This window comes from Myxine glutinosa, chromosome 6, assembly GCF_964187855.1.
Source record: "Myxine glutinosa chromosome 6, kmMyxGlut1.1, whole genome shotgun sequence".
Taxonomy (NCBI): domain Eukaryota; kingdom Metazoa; phylum Chordata; class Myxini; order Myxiniformes; family Myxinidae; genus Myxine; species Myxine glutinosa.
In genome coordinates this window covers 48644447-48664779 of record NC_136266.1, presented here as the reverse complement: position 1 = coordinate 48664779, position 20333 = coordinate 48644447, and the positions used below count along the sequence as shown (strand labels likewise).

The window sequence follows — 20333 nt, the reverse complement described above, 5'->3', positions numbered from 1 at the left end:
GAGTGGGATGTTTCTGTGTGCAACTCTATGGTGATAGCAATAAACGAGTGCTGTAAAACTGCAAATGAATTACTAAAAAAATTATCAAAAGTTAAATTCTTTTTGCTGCTGCTTCTCAATTGAAGCAGGTAGCTGGCTGTTTATAGTTATTTTGCATGCCATGTTTTGATAAGGAATTTTCAAAGATAAAACGATGCAGATTCAAGCTTCAACACCGTGGTCATGTATCTCTTCTCTTCCTCCTCCTCCAAATCCTTCTCTGTTCTCCCCATCTCCCGTTTTCTTTGGATGTGCTTTTCCTTTCTATCAGGTACAGTAGAGGAAAGAGGGCCAATATGACACTGTGGGAAAAGGTGGGGCTAACCCCTTGGGTATAACCTGCTCGGGTCCTGATTTTATATTCTGTATCTTGCACATCCGCACCATACCAGGGGATTCTCTGGCTGACGATATAGCGAGAATTTTCAAATGACAAAATGTTAAGTTCACGGAACATTAAGACCGAGTAAGGTCTTTCCGCTTGGCTCTTCCATCCTGAAATCAACACTACAAAATATTTATGTTCCAACAACTTTGAGTAACCCTATATCTACTTTTGGCAATGTAAGTATGAGCTATCTGTGAAAAAAAAAAGGAGACCATCTGCATTTGGAAAGATTTGTGGCTTAAATTGACAAAAGATCACTAAAGATTGGCATTCTTGTCAATGATGTGCAGATCTATTAACCCTTAAGTCTCATTCATGATAGTAAGAGAGAAAAAGGTTACCTTGAGGAAAAGAGAAGTTACACCCAAAGTATTTCCAAAATAAAATGCTGTTTAAATCCTTTTTTTCCGATGAGCTTTAAGACTCGTTTGTAAAATTGACAATTTAAAGCTTACCGAAATGGCATTGTCGATCCGCAGTCCCATGTTAATATTAGTGCACATGCCACAAAAACAAAGGCAGAGTATGAAGGGATACAGTTTCCGCAGATAAAAAGGATGATGAAGTAGATGCAGACCAACATTCCAGGAAATGATGGGCCTCCGTAAGCCATTATTCCATCGTACATTACAGAGTTCCAGTCTTCACCAGTCAAAATCTGTACAAAATGAACCAGTCATGTGACTAAATAATATTGGAATTGAATTCAATGACCACTCATTAAAATAAAATAAAAATCAACTGAAGGAGTTATTTTACAAGGAACTTCAACGCAGTAGGACGCTATTATGGCCATAAAGCCTACACAATGGTTTCCAACCCACCATTTTTGTCCATGCTCAATCCCTTTTAAGTGCATCACATCAAACAAGGAAGTTGTACGGGCCATTTTTAAAGTCATTAATGTGACTTGGCCGGGGTCGGGTTCAAACCGCTGACCTTCCAGACTTAGAGCGGGTGCCCTAACCATCACGCCACCAAGTCTGGTTTAATTGATTGCCAGGAAGCATTTGGCATGTCATGGCAATGATGCACTTATTTTCAATGAACTGTAAATTGAAAGCATCGATTGTAAAGTTTCTTTTTCACCTTGTTAAGAATGTGCCACACCTGGAATACAGTAAGTAGTGCAGTGGGGAAGTTATCAAAGGAACTTCTATGAATCTGTGTCTCGTCGAAGTTGAACTTTCCGCCAAAGAGTTGCATGCCGAGAAGCGAGAAGATGATAATGAAGAGGAAGAGCAGCAGCAGTAATGAGGCAATTGAGCGCATGGAGTTCAGCAGTGAAGCAACGAGGTTGCTCAAAGAGTTCCAGTATCTGTTTAAAGGTGAGGTTTCAACAAACAATAAATAAGATGAAGGAAAAGAGAAAAGAGAAAGCATGAGGGGAATTGGAAAGTTATCGGAACGAGATAACTCACAATAAGAACCACCTTTAGAGGCCATTTTTCCCCACAGAGCAGGGGTTGGCCTTTTTAGCGCACCGTGGTCCCCTTTTTGAAGCAATGTTTTATGGTCAGATGCCCTTCCTGCCGCCAACCCTGTTAGTCGCTTCTTGCAACACACAGGGACTTAACAGTTAACTGGTACTCAATTTGCCGACCTCGGAAGGATGACAGGCTGAGTCAACCCCCCTGGCGTAAAGTTAATTCAGCGATCGACCGGGATTCAAACCCAGGATCCTAGGATCCCAAGCCGGCACCCTAACCGCTCAGCCAACACCAGGCTTAACGAGATAACCCACAATAGTCCAAAAACACCAGTTTCTATACAATTTTCTATATATACCAGAAAGTGAACATAATTGGTGAGAATTATTTTTCCTTTATAATTATGTCAAATGATATACACATGGTAAAAAGTTAAACGCACCTAAAAATAGTATTAGTTGTGAAAAGAAATATTTAATTAAATTCAAATTTTCTTTCAAGCATAAATGAAAGAAGCCTCCGTGCACATGCTGTATTTCCCATTCATCATCAGACCAAGGCCATTTTGCAAACCTAACATGTACAGCACGTATCAACTTGAAAAAGCACTTTTACCTGATCAAGGTTTGGAGAAGGTATTGATATCGTTGCATACCTCCATTGGCAGACTGGGTTACTATGGCCTGTAGAAGACCTAGTGAAGGCCAAAAATGGTAAATTATTGGGCAGAACAATGCTGGGGTGTCTTACAGTAAAAATGGATGTCAACTTGGCTTCAATCAGACTGTTAACAGGGAAATTGGTCCATAAACATCAACAAACCAATGATGTTGAAGACAGACCTCGATCTGGATTACCCAGGATGACCTCTAACAGAGAAAATGCAGCTCTGATCAGGCTGGTCAGATGTACTCCCTTTGCCAGAGGCAGAGTGTTGTGACATGAAGGGAACCTCCGTCGGAGGTTATCCATGAGAAATGCCCAGATTCGTGCTGCAGGTTACAAAGCCAGTAAACGGATAAAGTGGCCTCATCTCCCCTTAGAACACAAAGCGCCCTGCTTGGCATAGTGCCGGGAACATCAATACTAGATCTCACATCCGAGATGAAGACCTATTGGTCTGACAAGAACCAATTTCCCCTGCAAGCATCCCATTGTAGAACTCGAACTTAGCAGCAATCTAACACACCTACCACATACGCAGGAACATTATAGTGCCCATCCGGTTAGGTGGTGGATCTGTTGTGATATGGGGCTGCTGTTACGATTGTAAACGTGATCTTCCCACTGTACAGTGTAACCTGACAGGTGAAAAGTACCATAGCACCATTTTTGATTGTGTTGTTGATCCATATCTGAATGACAATGCCAGACCTCACTGTTCTCGTGCAGTAACCAAATTCTTGCGAAACAATACCATCACAACATTACCCTGGCCTGCTACGAATCCTGACTTAAATCCAAAAGAGCACGCTTGGGATATTCTTTGGTGCACATTATTTTTTACGGCGTAGCCCATCGGGCAGAGCCGTTTAGAACAGTGTTTGTCCGTCTGTATGTATGTATGTATGTCCCCTCAAACGGATAACAATCAGAGCTGAGAATCTGGTCACATGACAGGGTGATGTGATTATGTCTGATGTCATTACGGCGGTGATGCAGCTGACTCTCCACGCACCGCCATTTCGATTTATATGCCGTTCATATTGTTGAACCTGTCATATATCACAATTGCCATGCTCTACATTCACGTTTTTCATTCAGTGTGAAACACAAACAAACAGATTGTTAAAATGACCATCAAATATCGAAAGCATTGGCATTACGGCTCTTCCAACAATCGGCATTACGTCTCTTTATAGGGCTTAGGCGTTATGACTCACCATCCACTTCAGACAAATTAAACCCAAGTTTCTTAATACAGTGGTATCGTTTCAGTAGTATCGTTTTCGTAATAATAATAATAATATTATAGTAAATATAACCATAACACTTTAATCCCAATGTCGTGAATGGAAAGTTGTTGGATTGAAGCGGTGTAGCCGCGGAAGTAAGGAATTCACCACGGTTTTTAAAAAATAATATATTTTTAGTAATAATAACGTTATGTTATTATTATAGTAAATCTAATTGTAACACTAATCCCTTTGTAGTGACTGCAACTATATATATATATATATATATATATATATATATATATATATATATATATATATATATATATATATATATATATATATATATATATATATGTATATATATATATATATGTATATATATATATATATATATATATATATATATATATATATATATATATATATATTAAAGTAGTGGCAGTTTTGTGTCCGGCCATCATGTTACGTCAATACGTATGTGATGTCATTATGGCGCAAACACCCGCTCACCACGGGAGTGGCAGGAAAGGTCATTCCTCTTTGGGGTATATAGATTACAGTATCTCCATGGTCGGGTTTCAAGAACATTGCGTGTGTTCATTTACGAAGGTTCTTGTGGAGAGATCGCCAAGTGGTTTAAGCATTTGAGCAAGCACTCCATTCAAAACCGTTAAGGAACGGCTGGCTTGGCAAGCGCTAGGAAGCTGCTTGGTAAATGAGCACACATCCAACCCTTGTGGGGTATATAAATTAGAGTAGATCTTCGCTCATTTCTGCAAGTAAAACTTTCCTCATGGATGTCTGGATTCCTCCAAATTTATTTGTTTAATGTTATAAACAGCATTAGCGACTGTTTAAAAAGCTAATCATGTGTGTTTGTGGCTTATAATATTTTACAAGCCTGGCTACCGCTGTTAGACTTTTGGTCTTGTTATTAATGGACCTTCCGGTGCAGACTCTGAGACAGTTGGTGGCTGCTTTGCACCAGGAATGGCAACAACTCCCTTTTGATTCTCCCGTGTGGCTTATTCACGGGATGAGAAGGAAGATTGCAGCACTCATTCATTCTAATGGTGCTCACACACATTATTGGCCTCTTGAGACATTCATTCCATTGTCACATCATTGGATGTCATTATTCTCTGGTCTTGAGCCCTTCAACACAAGATGTGTTGCCAGCAGCCCCATTCTTAAGTCATCATGTTTTCTGGATCACAAAACAGTTCCAATACAGACATCATCATTTTCTGATAAAATATAAAGAAATAAATAAATAAACAAAATCTCAGAATTTAGCTCAAGTCATTTGTCGAACCTGCATACTTTACCATTATAAAGTTATATTTTTGATACATGTGTCTGTTTTAGAATAATTTTCTTGGTTATTGCTTTGATCCAGAAAAACGCAGCCCGTACTAAACTCTTTTCCATGTGTATATATTGCATTGATAAATTATAAAGTTGGCGTTTCTTACACTATAACCTGAGTGTCTTGTTCCAAGAACCCTTTAAACACCCCACGTATAAGTCTCAGATGAGGTATCAGGAGACAACAACAACAACAGGCATTTTAAGGCCATTTTCCCTGCTAGAGTGGGGGTTAGCCTTGTGGGCCCCATGACAATCTTCTCCATTTTGCCCTATTTTCTACATCTCCCTTTGTTAACCCCCTTGCCCACATTTCTTCTTCCACCATCTTTCGCCAAGTCTTTCTCGGTCTTCCCCGTCCTCTACTTCCTTCTACATTAATTTCCATCACTCTTCTCAACCAGTCACTTTCATCCTTCCTCAACACATGACCAAACCATCTCAACCTGTTCCTCTTCACAGCATCAATCACAGGCTCTATTCCCATCATCTTTCGCAATTCATCATTTGTCTTCCTCTCTCTCAACGATACTCCGCACATCCACCGAACCATTCGCATTTCCACCCTTTCCAGCCTTCGTTGCTGCTCTACGTTCATTACCCATGTCTCGCTCCCATAAATCATAACACTTCTCACACATGCAGCATACACCTTTCCCTTCAGCTTCAACGACACTCCCCTCCTCATCAGCACGCCACTCAGTTCCCGAAACTTCTTCCATGCACATCTCACTCGAGCAACCATCGCAGAGTCTGATCCACCTTCTCCATTCAGCATGTCTCCTAGGTAGCAAAATATTTTCACACCTTCCAGCTTCACGCCTTCTCCAAATCCAACTCAACATTTCCTCCATCTGCAGCTCCCTCTGTGCAAATCTTACACTTAAATGGAGCTGGTTAATGGTTAATGACCCTCTCAGACCACTACATTTTTGATGAACCCACTCAGTGCACATTGTACATTGAATGGAGTTCACTCTGACACCCTTCCTGCACACAGCACACGGCCACTTTCCAGTTTTTTCCACCTCATCACATGCTTTACCACTTGCCATTACCTTCATTTTTCCGATATTCACCTTCAGACCTTTTGTCTCCATACATTCCTTCCACTTGTTCATCTTCTCCTTCGGTGCATCCATACTCTCCCCAATCAACACCAGATTATCTGCCGACAACAACTCCCATGGTAAACCCTCCTTTACATTCCGAGCCAGCACCTCCATCACAGCTACAAATAGTAGTGGACTTAGAACCGACCCCTGATGCACTCCCACCTTCACCTCAAACTCACCACTGTTCCCATCCTTCGTCCTTACAGCTGTGCACGCTCTGCTCTGCTCTTTTGTACATTGCCATCACTACTCTGATCAACCATTCCTCCACTCCTAACTTCCTCAATGCCCATGTCACTACTTTGCGTGGAACCCTATCAAATGCTTTCTCCAGATCAACAAACCCAAGAAACAACTTCTTCCTCTTCTCCATGTACTTATCCTGCAACTGCCTTACAATAAAAATCGCATCTGTCGTTCCTCTTCCTGGCATAAATCCAAACTGCATTTCGTCGATCTTCACTTTCTTCCTTATCCTCTTGTCCAACACCCTTTCCAATACCTTCATTCCATGCTCCAATAACTTTATCGCTCTATACGAGCCACAGTCCAGAGGGTCACCTTTCCCCTTGTATAGAGGGATGCGGGTACTCATTTCCCAATCCACTGGAATGCGGCCTTCTTTCACCACCAGATTCCAGATCTCTGTCATTCTCTTCACACCCCAACTTTCCACTGCCTTCAGCATGTCTCCCACAACTCCCGTTGGTCCTCCCACTTTTGTACTCTTCATTGCTTTTATCGCTTCCTCAACTTCCTTCTCAGTTATCTTCTCTGCCGGTCCTAAAACTGGGTTACTCTCTATGTTGCCATCCCATTCATTCTCTGCATTCAACAGCATTTCCATATATCTCTTCCATCTTCCTTTTATTCCATCTGGGTCTACAACGATTTGTCCCACTTCATCCTTCAAGCAACTCACCCCCATCACATCGCATCTCTCTTTCGCTATCTGCTTTGCAAGATATCTGCTTTCGCTATCTGCTTTCGCTTCCTGAATACTGCTCTCTGACCCTCTTCCAAAGCCAAGCGTTCTCCAAACATTTTCCTTTATGCCTCCTGTGCCTTTGCTACCTCTTTCTTTGCAGCCCTCTTGGCTGCCTTATAACTTTCATGCTCTGCTTTTTCTGCTCCCGTACCCTTTGCCTTCTGCCACTCCTTGAACTTCTCCCGCTTCTCATCAATCCTCTTTCCAACTTCATCATCCCACCACCATGTTTCCGAGTGCCTCGGTGGTCCTTTTGTCCATCCACATACCTCACCAACGGCTCCCAACAGACTATCTTTCATTGACATCCAACCACTTTTAAGCTCAACCACTTCATCCTCTAGCATACTTAGGCTCTCTTTTAATGCCTCCCTCACAGTCAACTCTTTCAATCTCCACACCTTAATTCTCGGTTGGTACTTCACCCGCCGAGCTCTCCTCGTGCCTTTCACCCTTATGTCGCAGACAACCAAGTGGTGCTGTGAAACAGCCTCCTCCCCCGGGATCACCTTTGTGTCCTGGAGGTGCCCCCTATCTCGCCTACGCACCATCAGGTAGTCAACGGTTGTCGTCGACCCACCTGACGTGTATGTAACAAGGTTATTATCCGCTTTCTGGAACTGAGTATTACAAAACAACAAACCAGCTCCATCAGCAAACTCCAAAATCCTTTCACCTTCTCCATTTTTCACACCATATCCGTAACCCCCATGGACTCCCTCAAAACTGTCTATACTCCTTCCCACATGTCCATTTAAGTCTCCTCCACCACAACAACTTCCTCATCTATCAGGAGACGTAGCCGAATAAAAGTGATTTTGGAAGGCAATGGCTGAAGGACATCATAAGGCCAAAAACCAATACATTTTTAGATAACCTTTTAATTACTGGCACCATAATGAATTGTGAACTACAAACCTGGTGACCTTGAAGATGCGTAAGAGGCGGACACAGCGTAGGACAGAGATGCCAAGTGGAGACATGAAGCGAAGCTCCACCAAGATTGTTTCAATAATGCCCCCACAGACGACAAAGCAGTCAAAGCGATTGAAAAGTGATACAAAGTAGGCTTGTAGGCCTAAGCTGTACATCTTCACAAGCATCTCCAGAGTGAAAAGGGCCAAGAGAACCTTGTTCGCAGTGTCTGTACATCACAAGTGTAAAGAAATATAGATTTTCATGATTAAATATAAAGTTATCGCCATGATAATTAACTAATTTATCTGCCATGCACTACTGCATGTTCATCATAGCAAAACCATCTTGATGAGAGATAAAAAGGATTTTAACTGCTTAACACAGACAACACAACAAGGTCTTATTTCAGCAAAGGTATTCAGTGTCGTTGACTTTCACAAAAAGACTAATTAAAATTCATCCAATGCTCAACTAACTAGCCCAATGCCAAATTTGGTCACTGCATATTATCAGAGTAATACCTCTTCCTCCTTTGCTCTGAAAAAGGGGAAAACGCCCGATACACGTCAGCTTCCCATCACCATTAGCATACTTTGATCAATGTCTCGTTGATTTAATCCATTTGTCTACCTGTCTGCAGATGCAGAACCACACAATGGCTTTCAAAAATACTTGTTTTACACAATCCATTGTATTTTACACAATCCATTGATATTTTACATGAAAATACACACAATCCGTTTTACTTTGACTCTGTTTAAGTCTGGTTAAGTTAAAATAAACCACTGAGTTAAGTCTGTTTTGAGCCAGTTTTGTTTGAGGTGTGACTTTTATCAATGAGGAAGTTCAGGTTGGTCACCATTTGGTGCAAGTTTTTCTGTTATGCTGACACGAGATCAAATTGCACCCACTGTGACACCTTTATGGAACACCATACATTTTCCCCAATTTTTTGAAATGATGTGTTGCTCTCAGGATATCCGGTTGATTCGTTCCTTTTCTGTTTCATCCCCGCTTTCCCCATTCCTCTTCTTGCTGTGTTTCATTCAGCTGTGCTGCTTGATCACTCCCCTCCCCCATCGAAGTGTCCTTCTCTACCTCCCATTGATCTCACTCTTACTTCTCCTATGCTGTTGGTGTTTCCCCCTTTCCACTGTACAAGCTCTTGCACAAGCCTTTATCATGTAAAGAAAAAATATCTCAAAGCTTTATAGAGTTACTGAGATTAGCTTAGGTCACATGATCAACCTAATTTGCATATTCCATAAAGTGTTAAATTCTGCAAGTTCAAAAGAAAGTGTACATTGATTATGATAAACAATAAAAAAATCCACTGATGTAGACAAGTAATTATAATTTTTTGATTTAGGTTGCCAGGCGGGAGCATACGATGTTCAAATATACTAATGCCCAACCTTTGTCCAACCTTATGCTTTCACATCATGAAAATTGCCTGCTATGTTTCACTAATTATCCATACACAGTATGTGCCCTTACAAAATGAGAATGAAAAAAAAAAGACAACGTTGCCTTTACTTTATAAATTCCAGTTCTTATGAAATTTACTACTAGAGTAGCTCATGGTGGTTGAGTATGCACTTTATTGTACAGACCTAAACTCTTCAGGAATCCACTAATTGAAGGTCCAGGAACAATATTTGGTTGGTAACACATTTGCCACTGACGGCGAAATAGCTGAAATGGCCACACCCCTTTTTGGGCCACGCCCCCTTTTTGCCGTGACTGTATCTACAGAACCGTTGGACCTAGGAGGTTGCCCGACCACTCAAAATTTGCGCAATGGCCACATTATGGGGGGTCAGTAATACATTTTCATATCCAAAAGTCAATGGTTTTTAAGATAATTGCCAAAAACCGATTTCAACATGTTACGAACTACAATATTATTCGTAATTGTTCCTGTTCCTGTTCCTATTGTTCAATTACTTGATTCCTGAAGAGTCTAGACTAGACTAGAGTCTAGACTAGAGTCAAGACTAGAGTCTAGACTAGAGTCTAGACTAGAATTTAGTCTAGAGTCTAGACTAGAGTCTAGACATGGCTAGAAATTCCGGTCATGGGTGTTTTGTCGTTGAGCCTGCATGCAGGCAGCGGTATCCCATAAAACAACATGGCGTCGCACCGAGAAGCAAGTAGAGGCCGAAGAGGCCTAGATTACAGGCAATTTAACTCTTTCTCCTCTGTTCTTAGGTGAAGGTGTTTAGGTGAAGTGTTAAAGTGTTCTCTGATGGCAAGTAATTCTACTTTCGATCCCTGCTTGCTGTGACTAAAACATGGTAAGTTTTTAAATAATAGTTGCATTTATTATATGCACATTAAATCAATCTGAAACAATATTTGTTCCATATCATTAATTAATCAAAAATATTTTGTACAGGAAACTTCAGTGTTATCAAGCCCAGCAGACGAAGCAGTTTACGATGGGACTGTATGCGTTATATGCAACACTGCATCAGGGAAAACGTTAACAGGTAAATTTTACCATAATCTCCAGTTTGGATTCAGTTTACAAGTTTTATGTGAATTGTATGTATATACATGAAGTGCTACAAGATCAGCAGTTGGCCATATAGATTTTACTCATGCTGAAACTTTTTTCAGGAACTGATGATGGTCGTGCCAAAATCCGGATGGCAGCACAACAATTGGATGATTCTTTCGTCATCTCAAGAATAAACATGTGCAGCAACACATTCAAGTACCATCAAAAGCCGACGGGAGACGAGGAATGTAAAGAGTGACGCTCAGATGACAATAGTGGACTTCATGGCACTTGTGCGTAAACTACCGATGAAAAAGATGGGCCTTCACACATTCGGGGAATTGGCTGAGAGTCTTTCCAACAGGATTCTTGCTACAGGCTCCGTGTCCACAAGAATAGACATTATTTTTGATGTTTATCAAAAATCATCAATCAAGCAAATGGAACGGGCACAGCGAAGTTCCTCAGAACAAATCACAATCACCATTGGGTCTGACAATCAGAAACTCCCTGTCGATCTTGATATGTTCTGGAGCTCAATGTTGAACAAAGTTCGGTTGCAGGAGTATGTCTTCAAGTGGATGCTGCAGAATGTCGAGTCGGACAAGGAAATATTCTTTGGAGGAGTATATGGGGGTGAATGCAGGAAACTGTTAGCTGGCACTGAAACACAGATCGCAGAGCTCTCAAGCAACCAAGAAGAAGCCGACGACAGAATCATGTTCCATATTAATGATGGTGTTGTGAAACACGGGGTTCAATCAGTCTTGGTCGACTCGCCTGACACAGATGTCTTTGTCAACCTCATCTTCCACTTCAACACAACCTGGCAACTACAAAAGCTGTACGTGAAGCTTGGTAACCGGAAAACAAAGAAAACTGTACCAGTCCACATGTTGGTTGATCAACTGGACAACGGTTTGGTGTCGTGTCTCCCAGCCATTCATGCTCTCAGCGGTTGCGACAGTACCAGCAAGGTGGGTCCAAAGCTGTCTGGCCTGAAAGCATCCATCGATCTCTCCCTACTGGAAGGGTTTGGTGTAGAAGAACTGTCACCACAGATAACAAGCAATGCTGAAAAGTTCCTTGTGTCTGGATTAAAGAAGACCGACTGTTCCACTTTCGATGAATATCGATGGGAGCAGTACCACAACTCCAAGAAAGAACTGGACTTCAACCAGCTTGTGTGCTGTTCATCAACGCTACGAGAACACATAAAGCGAGCATTTCTTCAGTGTAAGATGTGGTTGCAAGCCCCAACTCCTGCCGTCACCAAACCAGATCCACTCCAGTATGGGTATGAAGCAACGGACGTTGGCATAACACCAGTGATACTGCCAGTATCGTGCAGGCCCGATGACCTGCCTCCTCCATGCAAATGCCCAAGAGCATGTATGAGTACCAAAACGTGCACTTGCAGAGACAGGAACATTAAATGTGTCACGTTTTGTGGCTGTAGTAAAGGCGAAAAGTGTAGAAATCCAAATAAGTAAATTCCAAAATAGGATGATGCAAAAGGTATAAGTGTCATATAATGTTGTGGCCTTGGTGGTATCATACAATTGTAGTTCGTAACATGTTGAAATCGGTTTTTGGCAATTATCTTAAAAACCATTGACTTTTGGATATGAAAATGTATTACTGACCCCCCATAATGTGGCCATTGCGCAAATTTTGAGTGGTCGGGCAACCTCCTAGGTCCAACGGTTCTGTAGATACAGTCACGGCAAAAAAGGGGGCGTGGCCCAAAAAGGGGTATGGCCATTTCAGCTATTTCGCCGTCAGTGGCAAATGTGTTACCAACCAAATATTGTTCCTGGACCTTCAATTAGTGGATTCCTGAAGAGTTTAGGTCTGTACAATAAAGTGCATACTCAACCACCATGAGCTACTAGAGTATACAGTGGTGTCTTCTTCACGCTAGAACAGTTTGTATCTTAAACTTACAACTACTTTATATATCTCCTGCATTCCCCTCCCTCACAAAATAATACCAGTAATAATAATCTCAACAATAATAATAATGAATATAAAAACATCACTCATCCCTCAAGCTAATGAGGATCTTTTATTTAGCCTTATTTCTCCAAAAACAGTCTGTGTCTATCCGAGAAAAGAGACAATGGTGTGAAGGTGTATATCAGCAGGTCGTGGCTAAAGGTTACCTGAGATTAGAGAACTTGTCTGCTTTGTCTATATATTAATTCTTCGATATTCTATCAAACAGTCACTTTCATATAATAATAATAATAATAATAATAATAATAGTAATAATAAATTTATTGTTATACATATGTGATACACATACAATGAGGAGTACTTTGACAGTGCGTGCTGAAAAAATTACATTGAAAGAGAAAGATTCATTCAATGTGAACAGAGAGCCTTAAAATAACATTTGGTGATGAAATGAAATGAGACAATGAAATGAGTGGCATGATTGAAAATATCCAGAACCATGCTTTAGATGTTCACAAAACTTTAGACACAGATTCATTGAGGGTGCGGATTGCAGTTGGGTAAAAGCTGTGGTGCAAGCGATTACAGTTGGTTTTGATGGAACAATAACGTTTACCCGGACGGAGAAGTTTTAAAATGTAATTCGTTGGGTGGAACTCATCTCGGATGATAGCTTTTGCTCTTTTCACTACTCGACTGGAGTATAGACTTTCGATGGAAGGCAGATCACACCAAATAATTTACAAGCAGTCTTTACTGTCCTGTCAAGTTGGGATCGGTCGTCTCGCGTCGAGCTGCCACACCAAACAGTGAAGGACAGTTTAAGGACACACTATCACTGCCCAATAGAACCTAATCAACACAGGACGGCCGACACCAAAACTTTTCAATCTTCTAAGAAAGAACAACCGTTGCTGACCCTTTTTCACACAGTGATAGGTGTTTATCTCCCACTTAAGGCCAATGGAAATATGTATGCCTAAAAATTTAAAAGTGACAATCTAAACTTCAGCATCGTGAATAACCAAGGACCGAATGGGAGTTTTGATTTTCCGGAAGTCAACAATAACTACCTCCGTCACCAAAGGTGGATGGAGGTTATGTTTTCACCCCTATCTGTCTGTCTGTCTGTCTGTCTGTCCGTTTGTGAAGAGGATATCTCAAAAAGTTGTGGACGGATTCGGACGAAATTTGGCAGAGATGCAGCGTATGTTGCAAGGACGAAATTATTAGATTTTGGTGAAGATCCGGATTCGGATAATATAATTTTTTAAAGTGATTCTTCACCATTGGAAGATAGGGCCAACAACTACACATAGCAGGACATCTCAAAAAGTTATGGATGGATTTGGACGAAACTTGTTGGACAGGTTGTGTGTGTGACAAGGAAGAATCGAATCAATTTTGGTGAAGATCCGGATTCAGCCACTAGAATTTTAAAGTGATTCTTCACCATTGAGTGATATGGCCAAAAACGAGGGGTAGATCATGGTACGAAAGACTGGACCTATGGTGATTCCTGCGATTGATTTTGATTAAATGTGATTCTGTATTGTGATTTTCTGGTCTGCTCTGATAGTCAGGGGGCATAATCATATAATTGTTCACATCGTTCCACAAGCACCATTTTGGGACCAGAGGGAGATATTACCATAAGCTACCAATTTCTCGAGGGAGCCAAGCTGGTCTCCCTCTGTGGTGGCCATATTGGACAAATCCAAGATGGCCACCATCGAAGGTAAGGCGTTGCAATAACTAGAGAACCAAAAGTGGTAAAACCATAAATAACACCACTTTGTAGGGGTTTTCGAGTATGAGGAATCCATTTCTGGTGTTATTTTGCCGATTCGAGATGAAGATCATGTCATAAGGTCGCATTTAAGGACATTTTGTGACAAAAATACATGTTTTTCGTCCATATAGGATCAATGGATACAGTGCCATGCTATGTTATCCAAACTTAATTATTATCAATGCATTGCAGTAATATACATGTATATAACAACAACAAGAACAACAACATGCATTTTAAGGCCATTTTCCCTGCTAGAGTGGGGGTTAGCCTTGCGGTCCCCATGACAATCTTTTCCATCTTGCCCTATTTTCTGCATCTCTCCTTGTTAACCCCCTTGCCCGCATTTCTTCTTCGACCATCTTTAGCCAAGTCTTTCTCGGTCTTCCCCGTCCTCTACTTCCTTCTACATTCATTTCCATCACTCTTCTCAACCAGTCACTTTCATCCTTCCTCAACACATGACCAAACCATCTCAACCTGTTCCTCTTCACAGCATCAATCACAGGCTCTATTCCCATCATTTTTCGCAATTCATCATTTGTCTTCCTCTCTCTCAACGATACTTCGCACATCCATCGAACCATTCGCATTTCCACCCTTTCCAACCTTCGTTGCTGCTCTACGTTCATTAACCATGTCTCGCTCCGAATAAATCATAACACTTCTCACACATGCAGAATATACATGTATATAAGATGACATAAAAATGTATTGCTAATGATACAGTTTCTTCGTGTGCAGGTGGACATTCCAGATATAGAAGATGGACCTTAACCATAACATAAGCAAGACAGACAGGTTTTCCGTTCCAGTCACCATTGTGACATCACCAGATAGCCGACAACAATCCAAAGCATTACATATAAGTTGATACATGTATATTAAATTGATTAAAGAAATATAATTTTGATTGTTGTCCTTTTCTTTTCAGGAAATGGCATATCTGGAGATAGTTTCTGTTGTGGAAACTTCATCTTCATCTTTACATTAAAGCACTGCAGAACCGTGGATAAAGTTGTGATTTTCCAAAAGTAATACTACTATCAACATGTCTTCCACTGCCACAAATGAAACTGATTGGACACTCTGCTGCCCTTGCTATTCGAAAAAAACGAAGTATTTGTGAATCCAACAGAACAGGGATTGTCAACACTTGAGAGAGATCTGAATGATTTCGTACAGCTCAATGCTCTGCCTTCCAGTATCAAGATAAGTCGGCTAAATGATGGCTCAGGAATTGCTGCAACCCTTCACTCACATGGAGCAGTGTACCATAAGTCTTGTAGGAGTTCGTGTAATAGCTATAGGGTCAAACATGTACGTGACAAGTTGGATAAGCTGATAGAAGAGGCAACTGGGACAAGTCCAAAGAAACTCAGGTCCAATTTTGGCCCTTGCCCTCAAACATTGCATTGTATAGTTTGCGAGGGTCAGGATCAGAAAGACTTGCGCAAAGTGTCAACCGATAATGCTGATGAACACCTGAAGGACTGGGCAACAACAACTAAAAACTGGCAGTTATATTCTCGCTTGACTGCATGTTCTGATACTCATGCAATGGACGCTTATGATCACGTCCAATGTTACTGGTGGCTTTGTGACAAAGCTCGTGCAGTAGAGCGCCAATCTTCATCAGATGGACCTGCTGCTACCCCTTTCGATTCCATGGTCATGGCCCAGTTGATCACATATGTTGATGATTCTCGTACTGAAGTGTTCAATTGTCTGCATTACGAGACTTATACAAGACAATGATGTCAGGCAAAGGGTGTCCCTGTTCGGGTAGAGAGCCGCATGCTACTAGATTCAAAGATCATATGCTCAATCATCTTCCTGAGTGGTCGGAGTTCGCTCAAGGTAGGGATGTCTTCATTAGCCACAAGAGGAAGGTGGGAGCCGTGCTAGCTCAAACCTATCATTCCTCACAGATCGATCAAGATGAAGCTCTCTTATTGATCCGGGCCGCTATGTCACTAAGAAAGCGAATCCTTGTGAAACAAGAGCCATTCAATGGTTCCTTCTCATCCCATTGCCTCAGTTCACCTGTAGAAGAAACAGTGTTGAGTTTCATGAATGTTGTTCTTCAAGGTACAAAGGCCAACATAGATCATTCTAGCCGGGTTCAATCTGGCAGCGATGCTACACTGGGTACTAGAGCAAAGATTGCTTGACTCTTTCCCAACTTCTGATATTTAACACTGTCAAGTATGCATCTTCCTCAGACAACACCTTAATCCGCCACAGTAAGGATCGTGAAACACCAATTCCACTCTACCATGGTATCAAACTGCATGGAGACGCCCAGGCTCAAGCACCAAATAGAGAATTCCCATCGCCTTGGGCTGTCTGTCTCATATGACCGTGTGATGGAAGTCAAAGTACAGGTTTTGATTTGTGCAGTCTGCAAGCGGCATGCTGAAGACGGGGTGGTTCTACCAACGAATCTACGACTTTCTGTGCTCACCACACCTGATGTAGATAACCTGGACAGCAACAAGACAGGCAACTTGTCACGTGGCGATTTCCATGGAACATGGATCACTGCAACTAACCACCTCTCAAAGGAGAACTCTGGTGTTCGTCGACCAGCAATCACACTAGATGGAGATGGCAACACACCTATCCCGAAACAGGACTGGCAATCATACCTGAATAATGTGGAAAATAAATAGGAGCTCTTCTCCTTTGTCAGTAGACAACTGGCCAAGACAGACATGGATGGAAGACTCCTCCTCAGCACCGAGTCTAAGACAGTGCTCTCCAACAAGCCATTCGATGTATCAGCACTCCAACCCTGCAACCATGCAGAAACAGATACATGTATCATCCTGCATCTGGCTCATGCCTCGTGTCATGGTCATGATAAAGCATTCGTGCGCACTGTCGACAGTGACATAGTTGTTCTCACCATCAGTTTCTTTGAACAACTTGACCTTTCAGAGCTTTGGATTGGCTTTGGTAGTGGCAAAAACTACAGAGATATCCCAGTCCACAGCATCGAGTCACAGCTCAGTCCATCAAAATCGTTAGCTCTACCACTCTTTCATGCCGTAACGGGCTGCGATACGACCTCTCAGTTTCTTGGTTGTGGCAAGAAAACAGCATGGACTGCATGGAACAGCATACCAGCTCTAACAGAAACAATGATCATGCTTACTGAAGAACCAGGATCTTTCACACTGGAATCTGTCCACATGCAGTGCCATTGAACGTTTTGTTGTCCTTATGTGTACAGCAAGACATGTGGTTCGGCAACTGTCAACGATGCTAGGCACCATCTCTTCTCCAATGGCAGTCGTTCGCTCGATAGTATTCCGCCGACCCAGGCAGCACTCTTCCAACATGTCAAGAGATCATTGCTTCAAGCTAGTTTCATCTGGAAGCAGTCAACCGCTTGTCACCAGGCAATCCCTGTATTTGATCAATGGGGATGGCAACAGGATGAGCAAACCAAGCAATGGATCCCTTTCTGGACTACCCTCGCTGACACAAGTAAGGCTTGTGCCATCCTCCTGCAATGTGGATGCACGAAAGCATGTAGGGGGAATTGTAAATGCTGCAGGGCAGGCCTTCGTTGTATGGCACTGTGCAAGTGCGAGGGTGGCTGCATAAACAATGATGACATAGATACAAACCAGTGAACCGCACTATAATGAATGAATGAATGAATGATCGTTTTGAGGCCATTTTCCCCGCTACAGCGGGGGCTAGCCTTGCGGGCCCCATGACAATCATGGTTCCCTGTTTGAGGCAATATTTTTATGGCCGGATGCCCTTCCTGACGCCAACCCTTGGTCGCCTCTTACGATGCGCAGGGATACGGTGTACCTATTCTAAACCGGGGTACACACCGGGACACCGGAACCGCACCTTAATGGGTGGATGGATACTGATAGACAAATGCTGGTAATGCTGGATGACATTGTTTGATCATACAAGTGAATAAATAAAAAATACCATTATATTCTTCTTATTGCAGATTTCGTTTCCAAACAATGGTTAATATTATTTTTTAGCATTCGATGTACACATATTGTCATTGCTGTTTCTTGAATAAAGTTTTGTTTGTGCATCTGAATTGGATTACATTCCCAGTTGTACCAAATGAGAGGTTCCTTCAAAAATGGTGATATTCATAATATGACTATTTCATTCATCTTTTGGTATTTTTTTTTCTATACTGAATCGAGGCTCGTGAAAGAGCTGACAACCGCGAGGGAAAGACAGCACATGGGGACCAGGAGGGAAAGACAAAGACAGCACCTGCGGACCGCGAGGGAAAGACAAAGACAGCACATGGGGACCGCGAGGGAAAGACAGTACAGGGGGACCACGAGGGAAAGACAAAGACAGCACATGGGGACCGCGAGGGAAAGACAGCACAGGGGGACCACGAGGGAAAGACAAAGACAGCACATGGGGACCGCGAGGGAAAGACAGCACATGGGGACCACGAGGGAAAGACAAAGACAGCACATGGGGACCGCGAGGGAAAGACAAAGACAGCACATGGGGACCGTGAGGGAAAGACAAAGACAGCACGTGGGGACCGCGAGGGAAAGACAAAGACAGCACATGGGGACCGCGAGGGAAAGACAGTACAGGGGGACCATGAGGGAAAGACAAAGACAGTACATGGGGACCGCGAGGGAAAGACAGCACATGGGGACCATGAGGGAAAGACAAAGACAGCACATGGGGACCGCGAGGGAAAGACAGCACATGGGGACCACAAGGGAAAGACAAAGACAGCACATGGGGACCGCGAGGGAAAGACAAAGACAGCACATGGGGACCGCGAGGGAAAGACAAAGACAGCACATGGGGACCGCGAGGGAAAGACAGTACAGGGGGATCACGAGGGAAAGACAAAGACAGCACATGGGGACCGCGAGGGAAAGACGGTACATGGGGACCACGAGGGAAAGACAAAGACAGCACATGGGGACCGCTAGGGAAAGACAGCACATGGGGACCACGAGGGAAAGACAAAGACAGCACATGGGGACCGCGAGGGAAAGACAAAGACAGCACATGGGGACCACGAGGGAAAGACAAAGACAGCACATGGGGACCGCGAGGGAAAGACTGTACATGGGGACCACGAGGGAAAGACAAAGACAGCACATGGGGACCGCGAGGGAAAGACAGCACATGGGGACCACGAGGGAAAGATAAAGACAGCACATGGGGACCGCGAGGGAAAGACAGCACATGGGGACCATGAGGGAAAGACAAAGACAGCACATGGGGACCGCGAGGGAAAGACAAAGACAGCACATGGGGACCACGAGGGAAAGACAAAGACAGCACATGGGGACCACGAGGGAAAGACAAAGACAGCACATGGGGACCACGAGGGAAAGACAAAGACAGCACATGGGGACCACGAGGGAAAGACAAAGACAGCACATGGGGACCACGAGGGAAAGACAAAGACAGCACATGGGGACCGCGAGGGAAAGACAAAGACAGCACATGGGGACCGCGAGGGAAAGACAAAGACAGCACATGGGGACCGCGAGGGAAAGACAAAGACAGTACAGGGGGACCACGAGGGAAAGACAAAGACAGCACATGGGGACCGCGAGGGAAAGACAAAGATAGCACATGGGGACTACGAGGGAAAGACAAAGACAGCACATGGGGACCACGAGGGAAAGACAAAGACAGCACATGGGGACCGCGAGGGAAAGACAAAGACAGTACAGGGGGACCACGAGGGAAAGACAAAGACAGTACAGGGGGACCGCGAGGGAAAGACAAAGACAGTACAGGGGGACCACGAGGGAAAGACAAAGACAGTACAGGGGGACCGCGAGGGAAAGACAAAGACAGTACAGTATTGATTCCAAACATTATAATACAAATAGTAAAATCATTTTAATCATTGGCAGGATAACATATACATATATTTACATATGCTTCGCCA

At 42.9% G+C, this 20333-nt stretch overlaps 2 protein-coding genes across 2 annotated transcripts in view; both read right to left on the bottom strand.

Annotated features, from left to right (window-relative positions):
* The window catches only part of LOC144892601 (uncharacterized), a 1198808-nt gene that overhangs the window by 26028 nt on the left and 1152447 nt on the right, over positions 1-20333 (bottom strand). The gene's annotated exons all lie outside the window — the stretch shown is intronic.
* Positions 1-20333, bottom strand: part of LOC137429749 (voltage-dependent L-type calcium channel subunit alpha-1D) — a 519508-nt gene that overhangs the window by 206826 nt on the left and 292349 nt on the right. The window contains exons 13-15 of the mRNA XM_078779833.1: positions 8145-8370; positions 1538-1745; positions 965-1085 (exon numbers count right to left, since the gene is read on the bottom strand). Coding sequence (XP_078635959.1) covers positions 965-1085; positions 1538-1745; positions 8145-8370 — 555 coding nt within the window. The remainder of the gene's footprint in view (positions 1-964; positions 1086-1537; positions 1746-8144; positions 8371-20333) is intronic.